The sequence below is a fragment of the Pygocentrus nattereri genome, chromosome 18 (assembly GCF_015220715.1).
Source record: "Pygocentrus nattereri isolate fPygNat1 chromosome 18, fPygNat1.pri, whole genome shotgun sequence".
NCBI lineage: Eukaryota > Metazoa > Chordata > Actinopteri > Characiformes > Serrasalmidae > Pygocentrus > Pygocentrus nattereri.
In genome coordinates, this window is record NC_051228.1 from 15605737 (window position 1) to 15627991 (window position 22255).

Below are 22255 nucleotides of genomic sequence, written 5' to 3' on the forward strand. Positions count from 1 at the left end.
GTGGTGCTTTCACACTCGTGGTAGCATGAGACGGACTCTACAACCCACACAAGTGGCTCAGGTAGTGCAGCTCATCCAGGATGGCACATCAATGCGAGCTGTGGCAAGAAGGTTTGCTGTGTCTGTCAGCATAGTGTCCAGAGGCTGGAGGCGCTACCAGGAGACAGGCCAGTACACCAGGAGACGTGGAGGAGGCCGTAGGAGGGCAACAACCCAGCAGCAGGGCCGCTACCTCTGCCTTTGTACAATGAGGAACAGGAGGAGCACTGCCAGAGCCCTGCAAAATGACCTCCAGCAGGCCACAAATGTGCATGTGTCTGCACAAACGGTTAGAAACCGACTCCATGAGGATGGTATGAGGGCCTGACGTCCACAGATGGGGGTTGAGCTTGGATGCTTGGCATTTGCCAGAGAACAGCAGGATTGGCAAATTCGCCACTGGCGCTCTGTGCTCTTCACAGATGAAAGCAGGTTCACACTGAGCACATGTGACAGACGTGACAGATTCTGGAGGCGCCATGGAGAGCGATCTGCTGCCTGCAACATCCTTCAGCATGACCGGTTTGGCAGTGGGTCAGTAATGGTGTGGGGTGGCATTTCTTTGGAGGGCCGCACAGCCCTCCATGTGCTCGCCAGAGGTAGCCTGACTGCCATTAGGTATTGAGATGAGATCTTCAGACCCCTTGTGAGACCATATGCTGGTGCGGTTGGCCCTGGGATCCTCCTAATGCAGGACAATGCTAGACCTCATGTGGCTGGAGTATGTCAGCAGTTCCTGCAAGATGAAGGCATTGAAGCTATGGACTGGCCCGCCCGTTCCCCAGACCTGAATCCGATTGAGCACATCCGGGACATCATTTCTCACTCCATCCACCAACACCACGTTGCACCAGACTGTCCAGGAGTTGGCGGATGCTTTAGTCCAGGTCTGGGAGGAGATCCCTCAGGAGACCATCCACCACCTCATCAGCAGCATGCCCAGGCGTTGTAGGGAGGTCATACAGGCACGTGGAGGCCACACACAATACTGAGCCTCATTTTGACTTATTTTAAGGACATTACATCAAAGTTGGATCAGCCTGTCGTGTTTTTCCACTTTAACTTTGTGTGACTCCAAATCCAGGCCTCCATTGGTTAATGAATTTGATTTCCATTGATTTTTGTGTGATTTGTCAGCACATTCAACTTTGTACAGAACAAAGTATTCAATGAGTATTTCATTCATTCAGATCTAGGATGTGTTCCCTTTATTTTTTTGAGCAGTGTATAATATAAAGCACAAACAGGGGCAATTTTCTCCAAACATCATGGAAAACAATTATTGACCTACTATAAGCTACATAAACAGTGGAAATAACTTAATAGATCTCAAACTTTTAACAAGCAGACACTCTCTTTCTCTGACAGCAGTAACAGAGTCCTGCAGAGGGTCTCTTTGTTACAATGTCCTCACAGTAATTGAGGAACCCAAGCATTGACATGTGGCTGTGCCAATACCGCACACTTAAATGTCACACACAAGACCAATTTTACACCACTCTACTTCCTGCACTCACAGAGACTACAGAGAGGTAAAGCTCTTCTTTTGTTGTGCAGTTCTTTCACATACTGATCCATGTTGAATATCATACTGTTTAATGTGGATGTTCAGATGTCAGGCAACAATGTTTAAGATTTTTGGAACATGTTAAGATTTTTTTTTTCATGATTTGAGTTAAAGACTGCTAATTAAATAACTTGACTGCTTAAATCACAAAACATTCTGCCATTTCAAGGTTCATTTTAGCTTCCAGAGTGACAGCTTTCATAGTTTGTCAAAATTCAGAAAGCAAAAAAAAAGAATACACATTTCATAAACATGTATTTATTCTCTTCTATGTCAATTTGGTCATTAGCTGTGAAAGCCAACAAGCCACAGATCATCAGTCATATCAAACAGCATGGTTCCTTCAAACATTTTCATTATTGGTGGACCAGTAGTAGCAGCTGTACTGTTGGGCCTAGGTTTTGGACTGATTGTTTGGTGTTGGAGGCGCAGAAGGAGAACAGTTGTTTTGCAGTCTTGGTTTCCCAAACCTCAAAATGAAAACAATCAATTCTCCGAGCATGACTACGAATCACAAGGTGGCCACCAACACGATGGAGATTCTGAACATAATTATGAATCTCAACATGGCAGAGAACCTGAACATGAGTATGAATATCAAGATGATGACCAAGCTGAGGAAGACTCTGAACCTGACTATGTGAATGTGCCTGCTCAACCTCAAACTCCAAAGATGCATGGGGCCTCCATGAGGATGAGCAATGCAGAAGGAGTTTACTTATCATACAGTTCACTGGACATCAGCAACATTTATGCAAATTACAACCCTTACATGCATGACGACTGAATGGCTAATATATCAAGCAAGCTTATGTATAACATTTACTTGCTAGTACTCAAGTGAACCTAACTCTAGCCTTCATACATTTAATGCTTTTTAAATTAAATAATGTTTATGAGTGGTTTAAAGAGATACATATTAATAACAACCACAAAAAAAATCTTCACCTCATGGGATTGAGAGTTACATGAGGTTATAAGCTTGCATGAGAATCAGACTGCTTTTTGCAGCAGTGGGTGAACACACCTCAGTGTCAAGCAACACGTTTGGTAAGCAATGTCCAATTTAGCCTTGAGGTTTCAGAGAGGAAATGTTGGCTCTGTGTTGCACTGTGTAGACATCATAAGCCCAGACTTGGTCCAATCCAGTGCCTGTAGTACAGCTGTGGGGCCAATGTGGAAAAGGAAAGCGGCACACTACGACACGGGCATCCCCAGGAAGCTCCTTCAGCAACTTCTCCTCCAGATCCTGCATCTGACGAGACAAAATACAACATGCTGTATGAACTGTGACATGCAACAAGACTGCTGTGCTAGACTCTGGTTCCCCTACAGCAGTAAAGCACAAAGGTCATCATTATGTACCCTGAGCGCTGTCTCTGACATTCAATGTGACATTAAAGCAATAGCTTGGACAAACACCTAGTTTACACCATTTCCTCCTTACCATATGTGTAGATCATCAGTCAAGACATGTTGGGGTACCAGACGTTACGATAGATTTATAGTAGAGCTGCAAGGCTAATGAAATTGTAATGTAAAGGCCAACTGTGTCAGCTTGTATAAAATAGACTTGTGATGTTTATAAATGGAGAAAAATAAGTGTATGCCAAGCTAATTACAATAGTTAATAATAATTTAAGCATGCAGACTGCACTGTGCTAACCTAACCTAACCTAGCTTCCAGTACTTGTTAGCTACATTAGCCTCATAGCTCCAGCACAAAAACTAAAAAACTTCAAACACCAGCACGTCTTGGCTCATCAGGTGCAACAGAGGTGCATTCAATTGTGCAAATGCTAAAAATTGTGTGTGTGTGTGTATATATATATACACACACATACATTTTGTATATACAGGGTGGGCCATTTATATGGATACACCCAAATAAAATGGTTGGAATGGTTGGTGATATTAACTTCCTGTTTGTGGCACATTAGTTTATGGGAGGGGGAAACTTTTCAAGATGGGTGGTGACCATGGTGGCCATTATGAAGTCGGCTATTTTGGATCCAACTAGTTTTTTCAATGGGAAGAGGGTCATGTGACACATCAAACTTATTGAGAATTTCAAAGAAAAACAATGGTGTGCTTTTAACGTACCTTTATTCTTTCATGAGTTATTTACAAGTTTCTGACCACTGAAATGTGTTCAAAGTGCTGGCCATTGTGTTGAATTGTCAATGCAAGGGGGTCAGATGGGAGACCTTGGGGGCCATTCAATTGGCCCACAACAACCAATCCACTTTCCAGGAAACTGTTCATCTAGGAATGCTCAAACCTGACCCATAATGTGGTGGTGCACCATCTTGCTGGAAAAACCCAAGGAACGTGCCAGCTTCCAAAGTGGCCCCCAAGGTCTTTGGGTGTATCCATATAAATGTCCCATCCTGTATTTTTTTATATATATATATATATATATATATATATATATATATATATATATATATATATATATATATATATATATATATATATATATATATATATATATATATATATATATACACACACACACACACACACACACACACACACACACACACACACACAGCTCAACAAAATAAAGGGAACACTCAAATAACACATCCTTGATCTGAATGAATGAAATATTCTCATTGAATACTCTGTTCTGTACCAAGTTGAATGTGCTGACAACAAAATCACACAAAAATCATCAATGGAAATCAAATGTATTAACCAATGGAGGCCTGGATTTGGAGTCACACACAAAATTAAAGTGGAAAAACATACTGCAGGTTCATCCAACTTTGATGTAATGTCCTTAAAACAAGCCTCAAACATGAGGCTCAGTATTGTGTGGCCTCCACGTGCCTGTATGACCTCCCTACAACGCCAACAACAACCAATCCTGGTGTTCTCTGGCAAATGCCAAGCGTCCTGCACGGTGTTGGGCTGTGAGCACAACCCCCATCTGTGGACGTTGGGCCCTCATACCATCCTCATGGAGTCGGTTTCTAACTGTTTGTGCAGACACATGCACATTTGTGGCCTGCTGGAGGTCATTTTGCAGGGCTCTGGCAGTGCTCCTCTTGTTCCTCCTTGCACAAAGGCAGAGGTAGCGGCCCTGCTGCTGGGTTGTTGCCCTCCTACGGCCTCCTCCACGTCTCCTGGTGTACTGGCCTGTCTCCTGGTAGCGCCTCCAGCCTCTGGACACTACGCTGACAGACACAGCAAACCTTCTTGCCACAGCTCGCATTGATGTGCCATCCTGGATGAGCTGCACTACCTGAGCCACTTGTGTGGGTTGTAGAGTCCGTCTCATGCTACCACGAGTGTGAAAGCACCACCAACATTCAAAATGACAAAACATCAGCCAGAAAGCAGAAAGGTACTGAGAAGTGGTCTGTGGACCCCACTTGCAGAACCACTCCTTTATTGAGTGTGTCTTGCTAATTGCCAATAATTTCCACCTGTTCCATTTGCACAACAGCAGTGAAATTGATTGTCAATCAGTGTTTCTTCCTAAGTGGACAGTTTGATTTCACAGAAATTTGATTTACTTGGAGTTATATTGTTGTTTAAGTGTTCCCTTTATTTTTTTGAGCAGTGTATATATATATATATATATATATATATATATATATATATACACACACACACACACACACACACACACACACACACACACACACACACACACACATACACATATATATCTAAACACTGGTCAGGTGTGCCCCCATGTGGATTAAGCAATAAAAATGTTCAGCTAATAGAGCTCTCTAGGAGCAACTTACCACAGCGGGTGCCAGAAATGCAATCACGTTCGTGTATTTCGACAGGTCAGTCTGCATGAAGACAGAGCCTACAGTGATAAAGGCATTGCATAGAAAAGCCAAACGCTGAACCTAACCAAGTTTAAAATCTATAGATGTCATGAATACCTTCCAGAAATCCTGGTTAACAAAGGTGGCTTTACTGTGCGGAAGCCCCCTCCACCATGCTCTGCCTCTAGAGTAGGCTAACAGCATGGAATTGATCTCAAATCCTGTGCACTGAAATCCTGCGGCGCATGCTGCAAATACCTACAACCGAAAGATTCTGCTCAAATGACTGGCATTTTGATTTCTGAGCTGCAAGTCATTGATTTGACTAAGGTGACTAAAGTTGATTCTATCCTGTGTCTCAATTTAGGCACTATGCACCATATTCATTCACTATACAATATGTATCTCATTGTCTGGTGTCCGAAGGTGGTATCTTAAATCAAACATTACCCAGACAACATACTGATGTGGGCCACTTCTGGCAAACATGTCACCGGTGGGCCACTGTTAGCGCTGGCAAATTGCCAAAGTAGTTCACATTAAAGCATGCTTATTTGGCCCATGTTTTAAAACAGATCTGGGTGATTCTTGCAGAGGTATGGCAATACCAATAATATGTTGGCCTATGAATTTTTTGTGTCAAGTGAAAAAAAGTAGGCATTCCAAAACATAGAATGCTTACAAACCCTGTTTTGCCACAGAACTGTTTGGTGGTAGCATGTAATGTCATAGCTATTCGCTGATTACTTAGAAATGTATTGCTAAATGCTAAACTGCACTGATAACTAGGAAAGAGGTGCTGGTTAGAATCAGCCTACTAGCTCTTCTCACCTCACAACAGGTTCAAGTCTGACTAACAGAAGCTACAATGACGCAAGTGTGGTAATGACAAACTGAGGAAGAGAAGTCGAGCGGTTGGTGTTGGAATGACAGCAAGCCAAACTTAGACACGTTCTGTAGCCTTCCAGCTAGGCTAATCTAGGGGCCTACAGGTCCAAACACCACAGTACAGTTTTGATTACATCTTCTCCGCTGCTATATGCATACATGATAAAAATTCTTGTCCTCACATCTGAGAAAGCCAAGTTGAATGTCTAGTGTTGGACAAAAAAGCCGAAATCTGTAGTCAAATTTTGTTCAAAAGCAAAGTATTAGTGTTATCCTGTAGTGTTTGCAAAGTCCTGTAGTGTTTGCAGTAGCCTGTTGGGCTAGAGCAGGCTAAAGGTTTCGGTCATTGCAGTACAGTTAGGTTTTTCTTAGGTACTTCCAGGCTTTGATTTAGAAGCAACATAAAATACTGCAGACAAACCAGCCAGCTTTGTAAAATGTGGTAGTTAAATTGCTTTAGCATTAGTCTGAGTTTGAGTAGCTGATGTTGGTACATAATAGTGTTGCAGTTTAATATAAGAGTTGCGTTCATGCACCGGCATTTCAGTGTGCATGAGCGTTAGCTTTCTTGTAGCATGTATGTGGCAATAAATTTGTATTTTGACTGATAACGACCACATAGTTCAAAAGATTCAGTGACGAAAAAGGATAAAATGTACATATGACAAAGCTTTTTTTTTTTTTTTTTTAAACCAGGGGATGTAACAGCATTTTCTAAAACAGTTCATTTTTTGTCATAGAGAAATTCAGCGTAGACCAGGGTTTCCCAATATGGACATGATGCACACTACAGAATGACGCATGACTTCAAAGATCCATAGTCTGTGTGAGAAGTATACTATACATCCATGCTTTGTTGACATCAGTGAAGTGTGAATTTTGAGGAGGGCCATAAGGCTTCGGGCACCTTTTGGGACAGGCCCTTTGCATTCTATAGCCTGCAGGCTGCCATATGTAACAGAAGGGGAAAAGCCAGCAGAGCTATGAAATCCTATACTGTGAAAATAAGAAAAACATTATACTACAGTGCATAGTACCCACATTGAAACACAGGGACTGTTTGATGTTTCACACTATTTTCCGATGCGTCTAGAACATCATCCAAGTATTAAAAGGGGAATTCTGCACAATTTTCAAACCATTCAGTTAGTAAGAAGTAAACAGTCATTCATAGTGGTCTGATGTGAAATTCAAGAGAAACTTATTGAATCAGAACTCTTCAGCGTTGATTATAGAAGCTAGAGGTCCAAAGCATAAAAGGTACCTCACAGAAAGTTATTGAATAAATGAAATATTAATTAACAAATTTTTGTCCTAAAATGTATTTTTTAAATTGCATTAAAAGTACAGTATGTGAGTACTTGGTCTGAGACACACCAGTCTTCCATCTCCTGAGCCCAGGTCAGCCAGCTGGCCTTGCCGTCCATCCAGCATCTTTATTACATTCTTGGTCTGCACGTTTGTGGAGGGCAAGAAGGGCACCTTTAGCCGCAAAGGCACTTTTAGCCCAGGCATACAAAACATGGCCCAAAGCCCGTACACGCCAGAGAAGACGGCTCCCGTCACCAAGGTGAGAATCTGGTTGTCCCGGTAAGGGTGAAGTAATTTGGAGTTCCTGTCCTGGAGAATGACATCTATAGAGTCCTCCATACCAGCTGCAGATTATTAATACATGCAGTCTGAAAGAGTACAGGCTGGATTCCCACTATTTATAGAAGACAACTGTGAGCCTGTGCTAGCACACTCACACACACACACACACACACACACACAAAACAGATTAATGTTTCAGACATGGCAAGTTTAAAATACTATATACTATAGAATTTCCAAAAAGGTTGGGATGCTGTGCAAAATGTAAATAAAAAAAATTAAATGATGTGCAAATTATTTGAACCCTATATTTTATTGAAATAGTATAAAGACAACATATCAAAAATCAACTTATCAAAAATCAGAAATTGAAAAATATTTGCACATTTTGAATTTGATGCCAACAACATGTTCCAAAAAAGTTGGGACGTGGGCAACAAACCTGGTAAAGTTGTGTAATGCTAAAAAAAAACACCTGGTGGTTAATTAGCAACAGATCAGTCACATGACTATTTTTTTTTTTTTTAAAGCATCCCAGAGAGGCTGTCTTTCAGAAGTAAAGATCTCCACTCTGTGAAAGACTGCATGATCAAACAGTGAAACAATTCAAGAATATTGTTTCTGAATATAAAATAGCAAAGAACTGTTGCTTTTTGTCATCTATGGTACATCATATAATTAAAAGATTCAGAGAATCTGGAGAAATCTCAATGGTCTGACAAATCAACGTTTGAATTTTTTTGGAAATCATGGACACGGTGTCCTCTGGGCTAAAGACCACTCAGCTTATTATCAGTGCACAGCTCAAAACCAGTATTCATGATGGTACAGGGGGACATTAGTTCACGGGGCATGGGTGACATGCATTTGTGAAGGCTCCATTAATGCTGAATGGTATATGCAGGTTTTGCAACATATGCTGCCATCCAGATGACATATTTTTCAGGGAAAGCCTTACTTATTATGTTATATATACTTATGTCAAACCACATTCTGTACATATTATAACAGCACGGCTCCATATTAAAAGAGTCCAGGTGCTAAACTGACCTGCCTGCAGTCCAGGCCTGTCACCCTCTGATAACATTTGGTGCATTATTAAAAGAAAAACACAGCAAAGCAGACCTTGAACTGTTGAGTAGCTGAAATCCTATATCAAACACGAATGGGGAAACATTTCACTTTCAAAACTATAGCAGTGTCTCCTCAGTTCCCAAACACTTACAGAGTGTTGTAAAATGTATGCATGCTGAGTATTGTAATGAGAAACCACTGATGGTGGTGGATTCTGTCAAACGAAAGAGGCTGAGAGATGCATTGCTGAACACTGCATAACAAGACAACATTAAATGTTAGTATTAGGCCAGAATGCCTTTTAACACAATCCAAAACCAAGATTTCTTTATATACTATTTTATTCAAAGCAGCTTTACAGAAATACTGGATCCAAGCCCCAAATGAGCAAGTCAAGGGTGAGAGCAGCAAGGAAAAAATCCCTAAAACAAAAGGAAGAAACCTTGAGAGAACAAAGACTCAAACGAGTCTTTTTCTGGTCAGAAAAAAAACTTCAAATAAGTAAACATACAAAAGAAACATAACTATGTCAAAGATACACTTATTTTATTGTACTGCACTGAGTATTGTACAAACCGGATTCTAAACAATTGGGGCACTAAACAAATTGTGAATAAAAAATGAATGCAATGATGTGGAGATGGCAAATGTCAATATTTTATTCAGAATAAAACACAAATCACAGATCAAAAGTTTAAACTGAGAGAATGTATCAATTTAAGGGAAAAATATGTTGTTTCAAAATTTCATGGCGTCAACAAATCCCAAAAAAGTTGGGACAAGGCCATTTTCACCACTGTGTGGCATCCCCCCTTCTTCTTACAACACTCAACAGACGTCTGGGGACAGAGGAGACCAGTTTCTCAAGTTTAGAAATAGGAATGCTCTCCCATTCAAGTCTAATACAGGCCTCTAACTGTAGAATCGTTTTGGGCCTTCTTTGTCGCACCTTCCTCTTTATGATGCGCCAAATGTTCTCTATAGGTGAAAGATCTGGACTGCAGGCTGGCCATTTCAGTACCCGGATCCTTCTTCTACGTAGCCATGATGTTGTGATTGCTGCAGAATGTGGTCTGGCATTCTGGTACTGCTGCACTATCTTTCTGCGCAACAATGGTGGAATTGGTGATCCTCTTACCATCTTGGCTTCTGAGAGACACTGACACTCTATGAAGCTCTTTTTATACCCAATCATTTTGTCAATTGAGCTAATTAGTGTTAATTGGTCTTCCAGCTGTTCGTTATATGCTCAATTTCCTTTTTCCAGCCACTTATTGCTACTTGTCCCAACTTTTTTGGGATTTGTTGACACTGTGAAATTTTGATTCAACATATTTTTCCTTTAAAATGTTACATTTACTCAGATTAAACTTTTGATCTTTCATCTATGTTCTATTACGAATAAAATATTGACATTTGCCATCTCCACATCATTGCATTCAGTTTTTATTCACAATTTGTTTAGTGTACCAACTTTTTTGGAATCCGGTTTGTAGTTTATTGTATTGTATTGTATTATATCTTATTGTTATTGTATTGCATTGAATGGCACAGAGTTCTGCGTTCAACTCTGTTTCTTTTTCTCTTGGTGTCTGCAGTGACATTTTGTTTCTAGCAGTATCTGAGCCCAGGACTGTCTTTCTCTCTAAGCTACTGGTAACTAGCAAAGATACTTTCTCTAGATTGACAAAGCACTTCTTGTAAGTCGCTATGGATAAGAGCATCTGCTAAATGCTGTAAATGTAAATGTAAAACAAGTTAATGCCAAAACTCCTGAGAAAAACATGAAAGCTTGCTTTAGAAGTTAAGCCTAAAAAAAGTTCATCTTTGTCAAGACTAAAAAAACACCTTTACTTTTAAATGCATTGAAAGTAGACACTGGATCTTCATTCACAATAAGCCAAAAATCAGCACAACTCAATCAATACTAACTCCTAAAGTCTCCAACGAAGAAAGACTTAAGTTTAAGGTAATGAGCAGTACAGTACTAATATGAGAGTAAACGTTTTTTTGTGTGTAAAACGGCTAAAAATAACTTGATGTCTTATTCCCTACAAATCCAACTGGCCAGCAGAGGTCGCACAACAGCAGCTGCAACGGCATTTTCCACAGAGGGTTATTTAAGGTAACGTCTGTACCCTCTCACGTGTATGTAGCAGTCCACACTTCACCAACCCATTAAAGCCACAGTTCTAAAGATAAAACTTACTTTAAACATGCCCAGGACAAACTGCAAACTGCAACTTCTTAAGGCGAGCTTGAACTTGAGCGTTAGCTTCTTTCTCGTATTTCTGCCGTCCTACCTTAAGTGCTGCAGCAGCTCACGTTCTTGCGTCTACAGACTCCAGACTGTTTAACTGCGCACCATTTAAAGTGGAACGGAAAATGAGAAGCCAACTCCAGCCTTGTAAGCGTTATCTTATAGCATAGATGGACATAAATTGAAGCGTTACCATTACATGTAGGAGTGGTGTCATACTATAGCTCTACTTCTCTTCTTCTTCTTTCGGCTGCTCCCTTTAGGGGTCGCCACAGCGGATCATCTGCCTCCACTATAGCTCTACTTCTACTTCTCTGATTTTACCTTTGTTGGCTACGCTGGAAAATGATACTCTGTAGAGAAGTCGGTCTGGATTCGGCACATGGATTTGTCAGACTGATTTAATGCGTCTAACAGGTCACAAAGCAACGCACCTGGAGAAGACAATCGTTTGCGTCCGCGCCTTAATGCCCTCCATGCCATGACAATAGCGAAATTGTTTACATATCGACGTGTTCATCGCTTCATATTCATGACTATCAAATAATACAGCGCCGTGACGCAGGCGATCCAGTGTCCTGAAACAAAAATGAATCAAAAATACATCCAGCTGTGCTGCCAGTCGTCAGCTGTTTTGTTGACAATGCTCATGTCGTACTTTGAACTGTAAAACAAATCTGAAAGTGCGCAATGACGACTTATAGCGTGAAGATTTGTAGTCTTAAAAACTACAAATCCCGGCAGGTGTTCTGTGACGTAGGATCTAACAGTGAGTCCGCTCGGTCACGTGACACCGTGGCTTTGAAAGAGGAGGACGGAGCTGCTGCTCCACAGAGGGCGCGGAGCAGCCGGAGCATCATTGGGCTTAGTAAAGCTATTAGTGGCAAAATTTGGGGTTGGTAGCATGAGGCAGGACGGTTCCATGCAGGTTAGTGTGTTTATGTGTTTTTCACATTTATTTGGCTGATTTAGTCAGAGTAGACAATCGTAAGGCTGAAAAACTGCAGGTTCTGAGGGACCTTTACGTTTTGCAATAGAGCTTAACAGTGATCGTTTTGCACGACGGTGGCCTCCATGTCGCTATGTATTTTTTTACTCACTGTACGAGACTTATACGTCGTGGGGAAATGAAAATAAAAACAAAAGGTCCGGACAGTGTTAAACGTTGATAGAAAACACCCGTCTGTGAGTGGGGGGTGGGGGAATATTCCCCGTCAGCGTTTTAATGGCTGTGAGGTAAAGGTACATATAATGTCGTTTTCGACATGATACAAAAAAAATCAGTCGTTTAAAGTAACGTCTTGAATTAATGCTAACATTTGATCTGTGATATAGTCCAGATGTGTACTATTTCGGTCGATCAGTAAAAACATATATTCGATAATTAATTACTTATCTTGTTTAGTAAATAGTACATGTAGTAGCTACATACATTTAACGCCTTTTATAGCTTGTTATCAGAAGTTGGCATTCCCTGCATTTTAAGGATTCTCTTGTAAATGGGAATGCTGTAAAGAAGTACTCGTATGAGTCATTTTAGAAGGAATAAGTGACCGAATCTTATGTTATTTCCGGAGGCAAGATTTTTTGTCACACGTTTGTTCTTGAATAGCCTCGAGTTTAGGGTTTAGTTGGCTAACTAACCATCGCATCTTGGGTCTTCAGTCTGTATTGATGTTATGTCATCATTGATGGCAGTGGATAGGCTGCAGAGTGCATTCACTAACTGCTATGAATTAGAGCCCATTAATATTAGATGCAAATGAAATGGTGCACATGTAATCCTCATTTGAAATGCTAAACCATGTATTGAAAGTGCCTCTTTTATTGTGTTCTCCTTGGTGCAGATGGCTGCGGCGCAGAAAGAGGGCTCAGACCAGAACTTTGATTACATGTTTAAACTGCTGATCATCGGGAACAGCAGCGTAGGGAAAACATCGTTTCTCTTCCGATACGCTGACGACTCCTTCACGTCAGCGTTCGTCAGCACGGTGGGCATCGATTTCAAAGTCAAAACTGTGTACAAGAACGACAAGAGGATCAAGCTGCAGATCTGGGTGAGTGGTGCTATTGAGAAGGACTGTATGTCCTTGATGATGGTGAGACATTTTCTTGTCAGTTTTTGCTCATTTTACTGTTTGCCTCAATCTGTATATGAGCACTTGCAGAAGTGCTTTCAAAGTTCCTGCTAACTGTTTTAAAAGGATAGGACTGTGGTTCAAGCTTAATCCCATGTCATATTCAACTATGATGGCATGTTACTTTTTAAGTCATCTCAATGTACTACGATATATAGCAAGGAACAGGGATGTGTAAAAGTTGAGATTGTCATTGTTGATTATTCAGTCGTTGATAAGAAGGTCATTTAAGTGCATGGTGGCCATACATAGCACTTCCAAGTGTACAGTGCATCCAGATTGTGATCCAGTGGAGCATGACAATGATGTCATCAATGTATACAAAGCATATGTGGCCCCATAGCTCCCCTAAAACTGTTTCCATAAGGCACTGGAAGGTTGCCCCTGCATTTTTTTAAACCAAAAGGCATAGATTTATGGTAGAGGCCTACAGGTTTAATGAAGGCTGTCTTGGCCTTGGATCCATTGCTATTTGCCAATAGCCAGATTTCAAATCTAAAGAAAAAAAACACGCTGTCCCGTGTAAAGATTCCAGGATGTCATGAATCAATGGCATTGGGTATGCGTCTTGGGGTGTCTTGAAAATTCAGTTTTCTGTAGTCGACACAGAAGCGGTAGGACCCATCTGTTTTTCCCACCAGCACCACAGGCGAAGCCCAAGCAGACTGAGATGGCTCCATGATGTTGTCTTCCAACATGCGTTTCACATGCTCCTCTATGATGTTTCTTTTCAGTGGGGATACCTTATATGCCCTAGTGCGAACTGCAGTGTCATCACTGGTATATATATGATGCTGGGTTATGGTGGTCCTTCCTAATTTTGAAGAACACACTAAGGGCCAGGTTTGAAACAGCACCTGTATCTCTGGTGGGTGAAATTTCTCCAGAGTTTCATGGGCCTCTTGGGTTTCCGATGCAACAGTGGCCTTCACACTGATGGAGAGAGGAGGAGCCATAGCCACATACAAATTCACAGCCTTTCTTGATTCTGCTGATAGTGCCAGGTCAAATTACAAATTAGAGCGGTTTAAAAATGTAAAGAAAGATCTTTTCCCATGGATAAACACTCCATAAGTATGTCCTCCTAAATTAACTTGAGCTTTTGTTAAAAAATATCCAGACCTAGAATAAGAGGAAAGGCTAAGTTGCTGTCTGCCATAATGTCATAATGGCGTCACATGGGTCCTTCTCTTGGCCTAGCCTATGGATGTCTTTGCAGTATCACTGATGTAGCTTTCATAGACTAGAATGCAGAATTACATATCAGTACAGTTTGTCCAGTGAAAATCAGGAAAATCTAAGAAGGTGGAGAAAATGATGGTGTTATTGTTAAATAGACTAAATGCTGTTCACATATAAGCTCTCTCTCTGTCCAGTTTTGTTTAATTGTGTCTGACCTGGCTTAAACAAATGAGTCACTCTGAATCAAAATTACTTCAACACATAAACCAGGTGGTCACTGAATATGACTGAAATAGGCTAAATGTTCACTAAAGGTCAGGTTGGCATGCCGTTTATCAGCCTGACGGTGGTATTTCAGTTTATATATTTTCTAATTTGGTGTACTGAAAGGTTACATAGACGTTAAAAGCCTCATTAATGCTTTTGTAAATTCAAATAAGACGTATCTCCACAATGTAGACACCACAGAGTGGGCCTTGGTTTATGATGTGCCTCTCTTCATTTGAAATACTTGTTTCAGAGTCTGAGCTGATATTGCAGTGCAACTGTGGTGTCTGTCCCACCAGCCTGACTAATACATATGGAAAGTAGCCTGGAGCAAGTGCAAAAGCCGAGGTTTCACAGCGTAGGGTTACAGTCAGAGCGGAGCTGGACTCACCAGATTGATTCTGGGAAGTGGCTTGCCTCTAATATTATTTGTGGAGTTATGTGAGACTGACTGACTGACTGAGTGTCCACGATTTTAATCAAGCCAGGGTCCTCCTTGAGGCTTTTATAATCATTGATCCCCCATTCGTTCCCTTTTCAGCATTCCTGACTTCTGCCACAGAAAGCATTATGACCTTTACAGAAAAGGGTGTTAAGAAAGCAGATTCTAAATGTGTAGAGCTGTAACAATAAAATGAAAACAAAAACATGTGGTGCTTTGTTTAAGCCTGTCCTTTATCTTTTAGGTAAAATAATACAATAATCAATACTTGGGGAAAAAAGTGATATAATTATTAACATAGATTAACTAGGGATACACAATGATGTCGGAATAATATCTTTACTGGACAAAAATTGTTGTTTTTAAAGATCATCGGCATAGAGCTGGGCGATAAAACGATAACGATAATTACCGTGATATAACTTTTCCTCGATAGAGCATTAAGAAATGTTTGATAAATGTTCGATATAATGCACCACCACACTTCCATGTTCAGCGAAAGCCCTGGTGGTGTTTTCTACTGCAAGCAAAGCGACGCTGCTTTCGACGATTAGAGAGGGGGCGGGCACGAGTAAGATGAATCAGACGCAACGGCTGAAACGCGGAGTTACAGCTGCAGTCCCTGTTCGAGTGGAGCGACCGGTAATCTGTTCTTTGTGACAAGGTCAGTGGTGTTACTATAGCTACTGACCTACACTGACCTCACCTCTTTCTGTACATCCTAACAAGCTTTAGCAGCGTTAAATCCCAATCCTCACAACTACAGCGCTGTTACAGTGCTCAGAAAGTCATATTTTAGTATTAGTGCATTCCCAAGCAATGAAAGTGAAAGAAAGAAGTGGGTTCATGTGAGTTACAGCCCAAATTTAAACGAAAGTAAACTGAGGAAGACTCTTTCCAGGCTAGCCTTTTTTAGCAGCTGGCTAACTTGAAGCAGCGCTCCGTCACTCGCACAGCAAGGCGAACTGATGTAGTTAGATCAAACACGATACAAAAGCACCGCTATTAGTTTAAACATACCTAAAAGAAGGACGCTGTTTGTCTGGTGTTGATATATAGCGGTTCACCCCTCAAACGATTACGAAAGTATAGAGAAATCCAGTCGTCTACTAGCTGGTGTTTGTTGAGAAACTAAACAGTTTAGCACTGTTGGGCCACGTTTAGCATTTGCAATGGGATAGCTGAGCATTCGTCACCAGAAGGCTAAAAATAATCTGCTCCCTTTTTTAAATTATGACTTACAAAATCCGCGGCCATGCTTTTCCAGCTGATAAAACCAGGTCACCAGGCACTTTCTCCCACTGTCCCATGACAGATTTGTGAAATGTTCCACTGTTTGGTGAGTGTTTGTTGTGTTCCGTGTCTTCCGTGTGTTGTGTCTAAAACAGCAATTCATCACCCAGGAGCAAAAATCAGCCTTCAAACTTGAAACAAATAATGAATTGACATTTATCGCGCATACGTCTAATTAGCAGCAGCTCACACAGCTTGGAATATTCCAGTAAATATTTCTAGTGAGTAAGTAAAGGTTGGAATCAGCCAGGGCCGGCCCTTCCATTAGGCGATATAGGTAAATGCGAGGGGCGCCGTCTGTCCAGGGGGGGGGCGCTCGTGTGCATGTTTTGTTTTTTTTAACAAAGGAACAATTAATAAATATGAAAACAAGCAAAGTCCACATAATCGTAACTTCATTGTTTAACAATATTAGTCAAATTAATAATTATTATAATAACAACACCTATCATCATTTTTTGTGCAACACCTTTATATTTATTTATTGTTATACAGTTATATTAATAATACGTTTACTTTTTTTTTTTTCTTTAATACTGATTTTACTGTTTTACTGTAGTTTTCGTTCTTAAATAAAAAAAAACATAAAGCTTTGCAGTGTCTGTGTGAGTGTATGAACCCGATGATTGATGATGCAGGGGGCACCAACCAAAATCCCGCCTAGGGCACCACATTGGTCAGGGCCAGCTCTGTTCCCAACAGTTCACTGAATATCTGTTCATTAACCCATTATCTACGGATGGATACTCAAATGACAAACCGGTCAAACTGAGTATTGGGATATATCATATAGTGATATTGCAGTTTATTGTTTTGTGTAAATGTTATCTCTATGAACTGCTTGATTTAACTCTAACTGCTTTTATCTAATGAAGTTTCATTTGATAACCATATTACACCATATTCATCTCACTTTAGTCTTTCTATTGAAGCAAAACAATGTGACATTTTTGAAGCAAAAAATCAACAATCACATTTTAGTCTATTGGGCTTCATACACATGTAAAATGTTAATAAATAAATATTATCTGTACTAGAGTCTAGATGTATTTTTTTTTCACCCAAAATATCATAAGTGTGTGGTTTTGCTTATTCGTATACAGGCTCTATTCTATAGTATTATAATGTAGGTTCTAGAAAAAAAAGTTTTGCAGTTTTTGCTCATAAATAATTGCGTGCCATTTATTGCAGAATGCTGTGTGGAATATAAATCAGCTTGTTTGGATAAGTAGAAAGGTGTCAAAAAGTCCACTGTGTTACTGTGAGTCAGTCTTAGTAGGTGATTACAGTAGTATAGTAGCCTCTTGTACAGTGTATTTATGAGCCCATCTTATCTCTCATCGTTTGAAGCAGATGTACTGCAGCCTCCCATTTGAGAGGAACAGCTGCTCAGTGTCTTTTGTTCCAGCGAGCCAAGCATGCGTCAGGCTTGATTCATGCTCTGCATTTGGGGACACTGGTCCACCGAGCTGCATGGCCCACGCTTGCTACGTGTGGCTTCGTTTCTCATCGTGGAAAAATGGGCGTCACTCACTTTTAGTGGGGCTCCATTCACAGGAGCCTTTTAACTGTAGCACCACCCCAGAGTGTCTAATTATCACTGCTTCAGACTGTATGTTCATCACTGACTGGGAGATAAGTCTGGCTTGAAGCTTCCACACAACGAATAAAAGTTTAAATTCAAAGTTTGATGTAACTACATGCTATACACAACAAGGACAAGTATCACTTTCTAGGGCACTTTTGTCACTTTTGATTAGATTTGTTATCGAGGACTTTAGTTTATTTTGACAATTAATTGAATAATCAGATTTCTAAAAATGCAACAAAAAAAAGACTTAACAGTAACAAACCATGAGTCCTTTCACAGACTTCAAAATATGTTACTGGAAAGATTAAAAAAATAAAATAAAAATCTAAAAACACTAGCTACACTATATTGCCAAAAGTATTCCCTCATTAACTTGAGTGAGATCCCATTCTTAATCCATAGTGTTTAATATGATGTTGACCCACCCTTTGCAGCTGTAACAGCTTTCCACAAGGTTTAGGAGTGTGTTTATGGGAATTTTTGACCATTCTTCCAGAAGCGCATTTGTGAGGTCAGACACTGATGTTGGACAAGAAGGCCTGGCTCGCAGTCTCTGCTCTGATTCATACCAAAGGTGTTCTATCGGGTTGAGGTCAGACACTGATGTTGGACAAGAAGGCCTGGCTCACAGTCTCCACTCTAATTCATCCCAGTGGTGTTCTGTGGGGTTGAGGTCAGGAAACTGTGCAGGCCAGTCAAGTACTTTCACACCAAACTAACCCATCCATGTCTGTATGGACCTTACTTTGTGCACTGGTGCTTTGTCATGCTGGAGCAGAAAGAGGTCATCCCCAAACTGTTCCCACAAAGTTGGGAACTTGAAATTGTCTAAAATTTCTACTGAAGTTCTGCTGAATCATTAAGAGTTCCTTTCACTGGAACTAAGGGGCCGAGCCCAACTCCTGAAAAACAACCCCACGCCATAATCACCCTCCACCAACTTTACACTTGGCACAATGCAGTCAGACAATTACCGTTCTCCTGGCAACCGCCAAACCCAGACTTGTCCATCGGATTGCCAGATGGAGAAGCATGATTTGTCACTCTGGAGAACACGTCTCCACTGCTCTGAGTTCCTGTCATTCCCAGCCGTTTCCACTTTGTTATAATACAGTTGACTGTTGAATATTTAGTAGCAAGGAAATTTCACAACTGGACTTTGCACAGGTGGCATCCTATCACGCCATGCTGGAATTCACTGAGCTCCTGAGAGCGAACCATTCTTTCAAAAATTTTTATAGAAGCAGTCTTCATGCCTAGGTGCTTGTTGTATATACCTGTGGCCATGGAAGTGATTGGAACTCCTGAATTCAGTGATTTGGATGGGCAAATTTTTGGAAATATAGTGTATGTAGCCAAAAAAGTGTAATTAATGATTTTTGTGCAAATCGAGTAATTAGAATTAACTGAGTGATTGTGATGCCCCTACTTTTTAACAGAACATTTTCCTTGAGAGATTGAGAGCTGAAATAGAAATTCTTTGCTGGTATCCAGTGTACAACCTGTTTATTAATTTTCACAGGATGTGCTGTTACCTATTACCAAACTATTTTGGTTGCTTTTTAAAGTTTATTTCTGTTTTTGATTATATGTGAAATGTTTCATTCTAGAGAAACTTGCCAATTCAGAGTTGTTCACAGTGGTGGTGATCAGAACCAGGCATCTGAGGTGTTTAATGCTTCTGAAAGCTAACTCACAGAAAGCTACTACAGTAAATGGTTATGAATACACTACCTCATACAGAGACATTGTTTTTTACGGTAGTTCTGAGATGTGTTTTTAGCCAAAACCTTATTTTTGAACAAACATTCATGGTGAGGAGGTACATGCAAAAATAATATAATATAAAAATATTATATACAGCATATCACATAATGATATGAGCATTTATAAAAATGAACATTTGTACAGTTGTGCAAATAAGCATTGTTATAATACGTTTATATTATATTTCAGATGAACCCTTATTTTACCGTTATGAACATATTAATGATAGTAATTAAAAAAACACTCAGAAGACATATAGGTTTACTGGTCAGTTTGGATAGAAAATGAAATGGCTATAATTGTGTTGTAAACATCACAACCTCTGGTTTCTGTGACCACCATTTCTCTAAGTTTCTTTCAAGTCTAAGTTTCTCTACAATGCACACATCAAACACACCTGTAATTTCACACCAAGTCACTGAATAACTTGGTTAAATCAGCCATTGCATAGAAATTTGCCTCGTTTTTGTTTTAAAACCTAGGTTAAACTCAAGTTATTCAGTAGTTTTATGTGAAATCGTGCATTGTTGGTTGGGTAGTATATTGGTAACAAGGTATATCATTTAAAAATGACTGTCAAATTTCTACAGTCCCGCACACCACCAAACAAGTTCAACTTCAGTTTTTCTGTCACTCCAACACTCAACTTTTGCTCTCTCAGACACATTTTTTATCATCTACAGAGCACCAGTTAATCAGAATCAAGCCCATACTGTGGTGGATAGGACTGTTTGGGTCTTTAGCCTGCTCACTAAGCTGACATTAAGTTAGCAGTTCAGGCTACGGATCCAAACACCATGGCACAGGTTTAATTTCACATCTCTGTCAGTGCCACGTGCCCGATTTCACACCCTTTAATTTAAATCATTATCATTGCGTCTGTGCTTTAGTACCCAGAAGCTGTTAATGTGTAGAGCTGTTATCATGCTAGTTAAACTAATGCTAACCAGCACCGCTTTCAGCTGGCAGTAATATTTAACATTTGTCAGGTGTTATATAAATGGTTTGACATTTATTAAATGATTTATAGATTGATTTCTTGAAAATCCTGCCCTGCATTCACTGATTTGTTGACCATGTAAACAAACTTTTTGATTTTGCAATAACACAAGACGTAACAACACAGAAGTAATGTAAATGCTTTTGTGTCATTTACAACATGTTATGTCCCCTATAAACACCACCCAACCCTGGCTTATGCAGAGATGTTTAAAAATCAGTTGAATTCCTCTTTGAGGGCATTTCTTATGTAGCACATCATCTACATATCTTCTCCACCTCACTGCTCCTTGTTGTGCTGTTAAATGCTATAAATGTGCCAGTTTACATATCACCTTCTCTTATGCATATTCCACAAATGTCTTATATAATACATCATGACTGTTGATGTCAACTCATGGTCTGACACCACACAACATACTTACACAGGAATTTCCATTGTAGCTTGGTTATATACGTTCTTGTTTGCCTCTATTTTTGGTGGTGTCATGATGTTGTTGAGGACAGGATTGCTATTTGTCAGCATCCCGCATCCCAAGCATTCTCAAGACATTTCTTGTCCCCACACCCCTAAAAATGAATTCACCAGTCTTGTGCTTTGTGCCTCAACGCTCCGCCACAACCAACGGCATGACTATTCATCTTGAGCTATTTTTATCCTGCCTCGTTCAACCACAGTGCCTATTGGGAGAAATCTCTGAGGTAGAGCAAAGGAGAGCGGAAAGGGGAAACAGCTGAGCTGTTTTTTTTTTCTCTGTCATTTTTTTCATCCTTTCATTCAGTGAGATTTCAATCTGGTCTTTTATTTATTTATTTTTTGTTCCGTAATTTTCCCTGTAAAGTCAGGCATTTGATTGGCTGCTCTGCTGGATTGGAGATTGGCGAGGTCTTTTCACTGAATGAGTCTGGGCACAGATTTGAAGCTTTGAAGACTTTTCTGGAAATTGGGGCCAGCTTCCAAGTGCCAGTTTATATATCTGTTGGACTTATGTTTGTGTAAATGTGAATGTGTTTTTTAGTTTCCTGTAAAGGCCAAGGATCTGTTCACACTTTACCATTTGAGCTGGTTTCAGTTCTGCTGAGTACTTTTTGATCTGGCCCTTCATGTGGTTTTAAGTGCTCTTAAACTGAATCAAATCTGTTTGTTAATGGGGGTGAAATACACTGATAAGCGAATACATTGTGACCTCTTGCACTTTACATAAATAAGCATTGATTATCTTGTAACAGCAGCACATGTCAAGGTCTGATATATATTAGGCAGTAATCAAACATTCAGTTCTCACAATTGCCATGCTGGATGCGGGAAAATCGGGCAGCACGAAGATCTGAGTAACTCACTGAGGATAAACAAACTGGGTTGA

General features: G+C 40.3%; 2 protein-coding genes across 9 annotated transcripts in view; one reads left to right on the plus strand and one right to left on the minus strand.

Moving 5' to 3' along the window:
* Window positions 1–1844: 1844 nt before the first annotated feature.
* Window positions 1845–11907, minus strand: LOC108425195 (ATP synthase subunit C lysine N-methyltransferase-like). 8 transcript variants are annotated; one of them, XM_017693680.2, is made up of 6 exons: window positions 11406–11906; window positions 11162–11309; window positions 7663–7940; window positions 5515–5655; window positions 5368–5418; window positions 1845–2861 (listed from the first exon to the last, which is right to left on the minus strand). In XM_017693680.2, the coding sequence occupies exons 3-6, from the start codon at window positions 7933–7935 to the stop codon at window positions 2673–2675; spliced, it is 654 nt and encodes a 217-aa protein (XP_017549169.1). In that variant the 5' UTR covers window positions 7936–7940; window positions 11162–11309; window positions 11406–11906; the 3' UTR covers window positions 1845–2672. The 8 variants fall into 8 exon arrangements, with proteins under 8 accessions (XP_017549169.1, XP_017549165.1, XP_017549164.1 ...); XM_017693676.2 differs by having other exon boundaries at window positions 7663–8028; window positions 11406–11905; XM_017693675.2 differs by lacking the exon at window positions 11162–11309 and having other exon boundaries at window positions 11647–11907.
* An 82-nt stretch (window positions 11908–11989) lies between these two features.
* Window positions 11990–22255, plus strand: part of LOC108425194 (ras-related protein Rab-3C-like) — a 34378-nt gene continuing 24112 nt past the window's right edge. Inside the window, exons 1-2 of the mRNA XM_017693674.2 lie at window positions 11990–12140; window positions 13060–13269. Coding sequence (XP_017549163.1) covers window positions 12117–12140; window positions 13060–13269 — 234 coding nt within the window. The 5' untranslated portion in view covers window positions 11990–12116. The remainder of the gene's footprint in view (window positions 12141–13059; window positions 13270–22255) is intronic.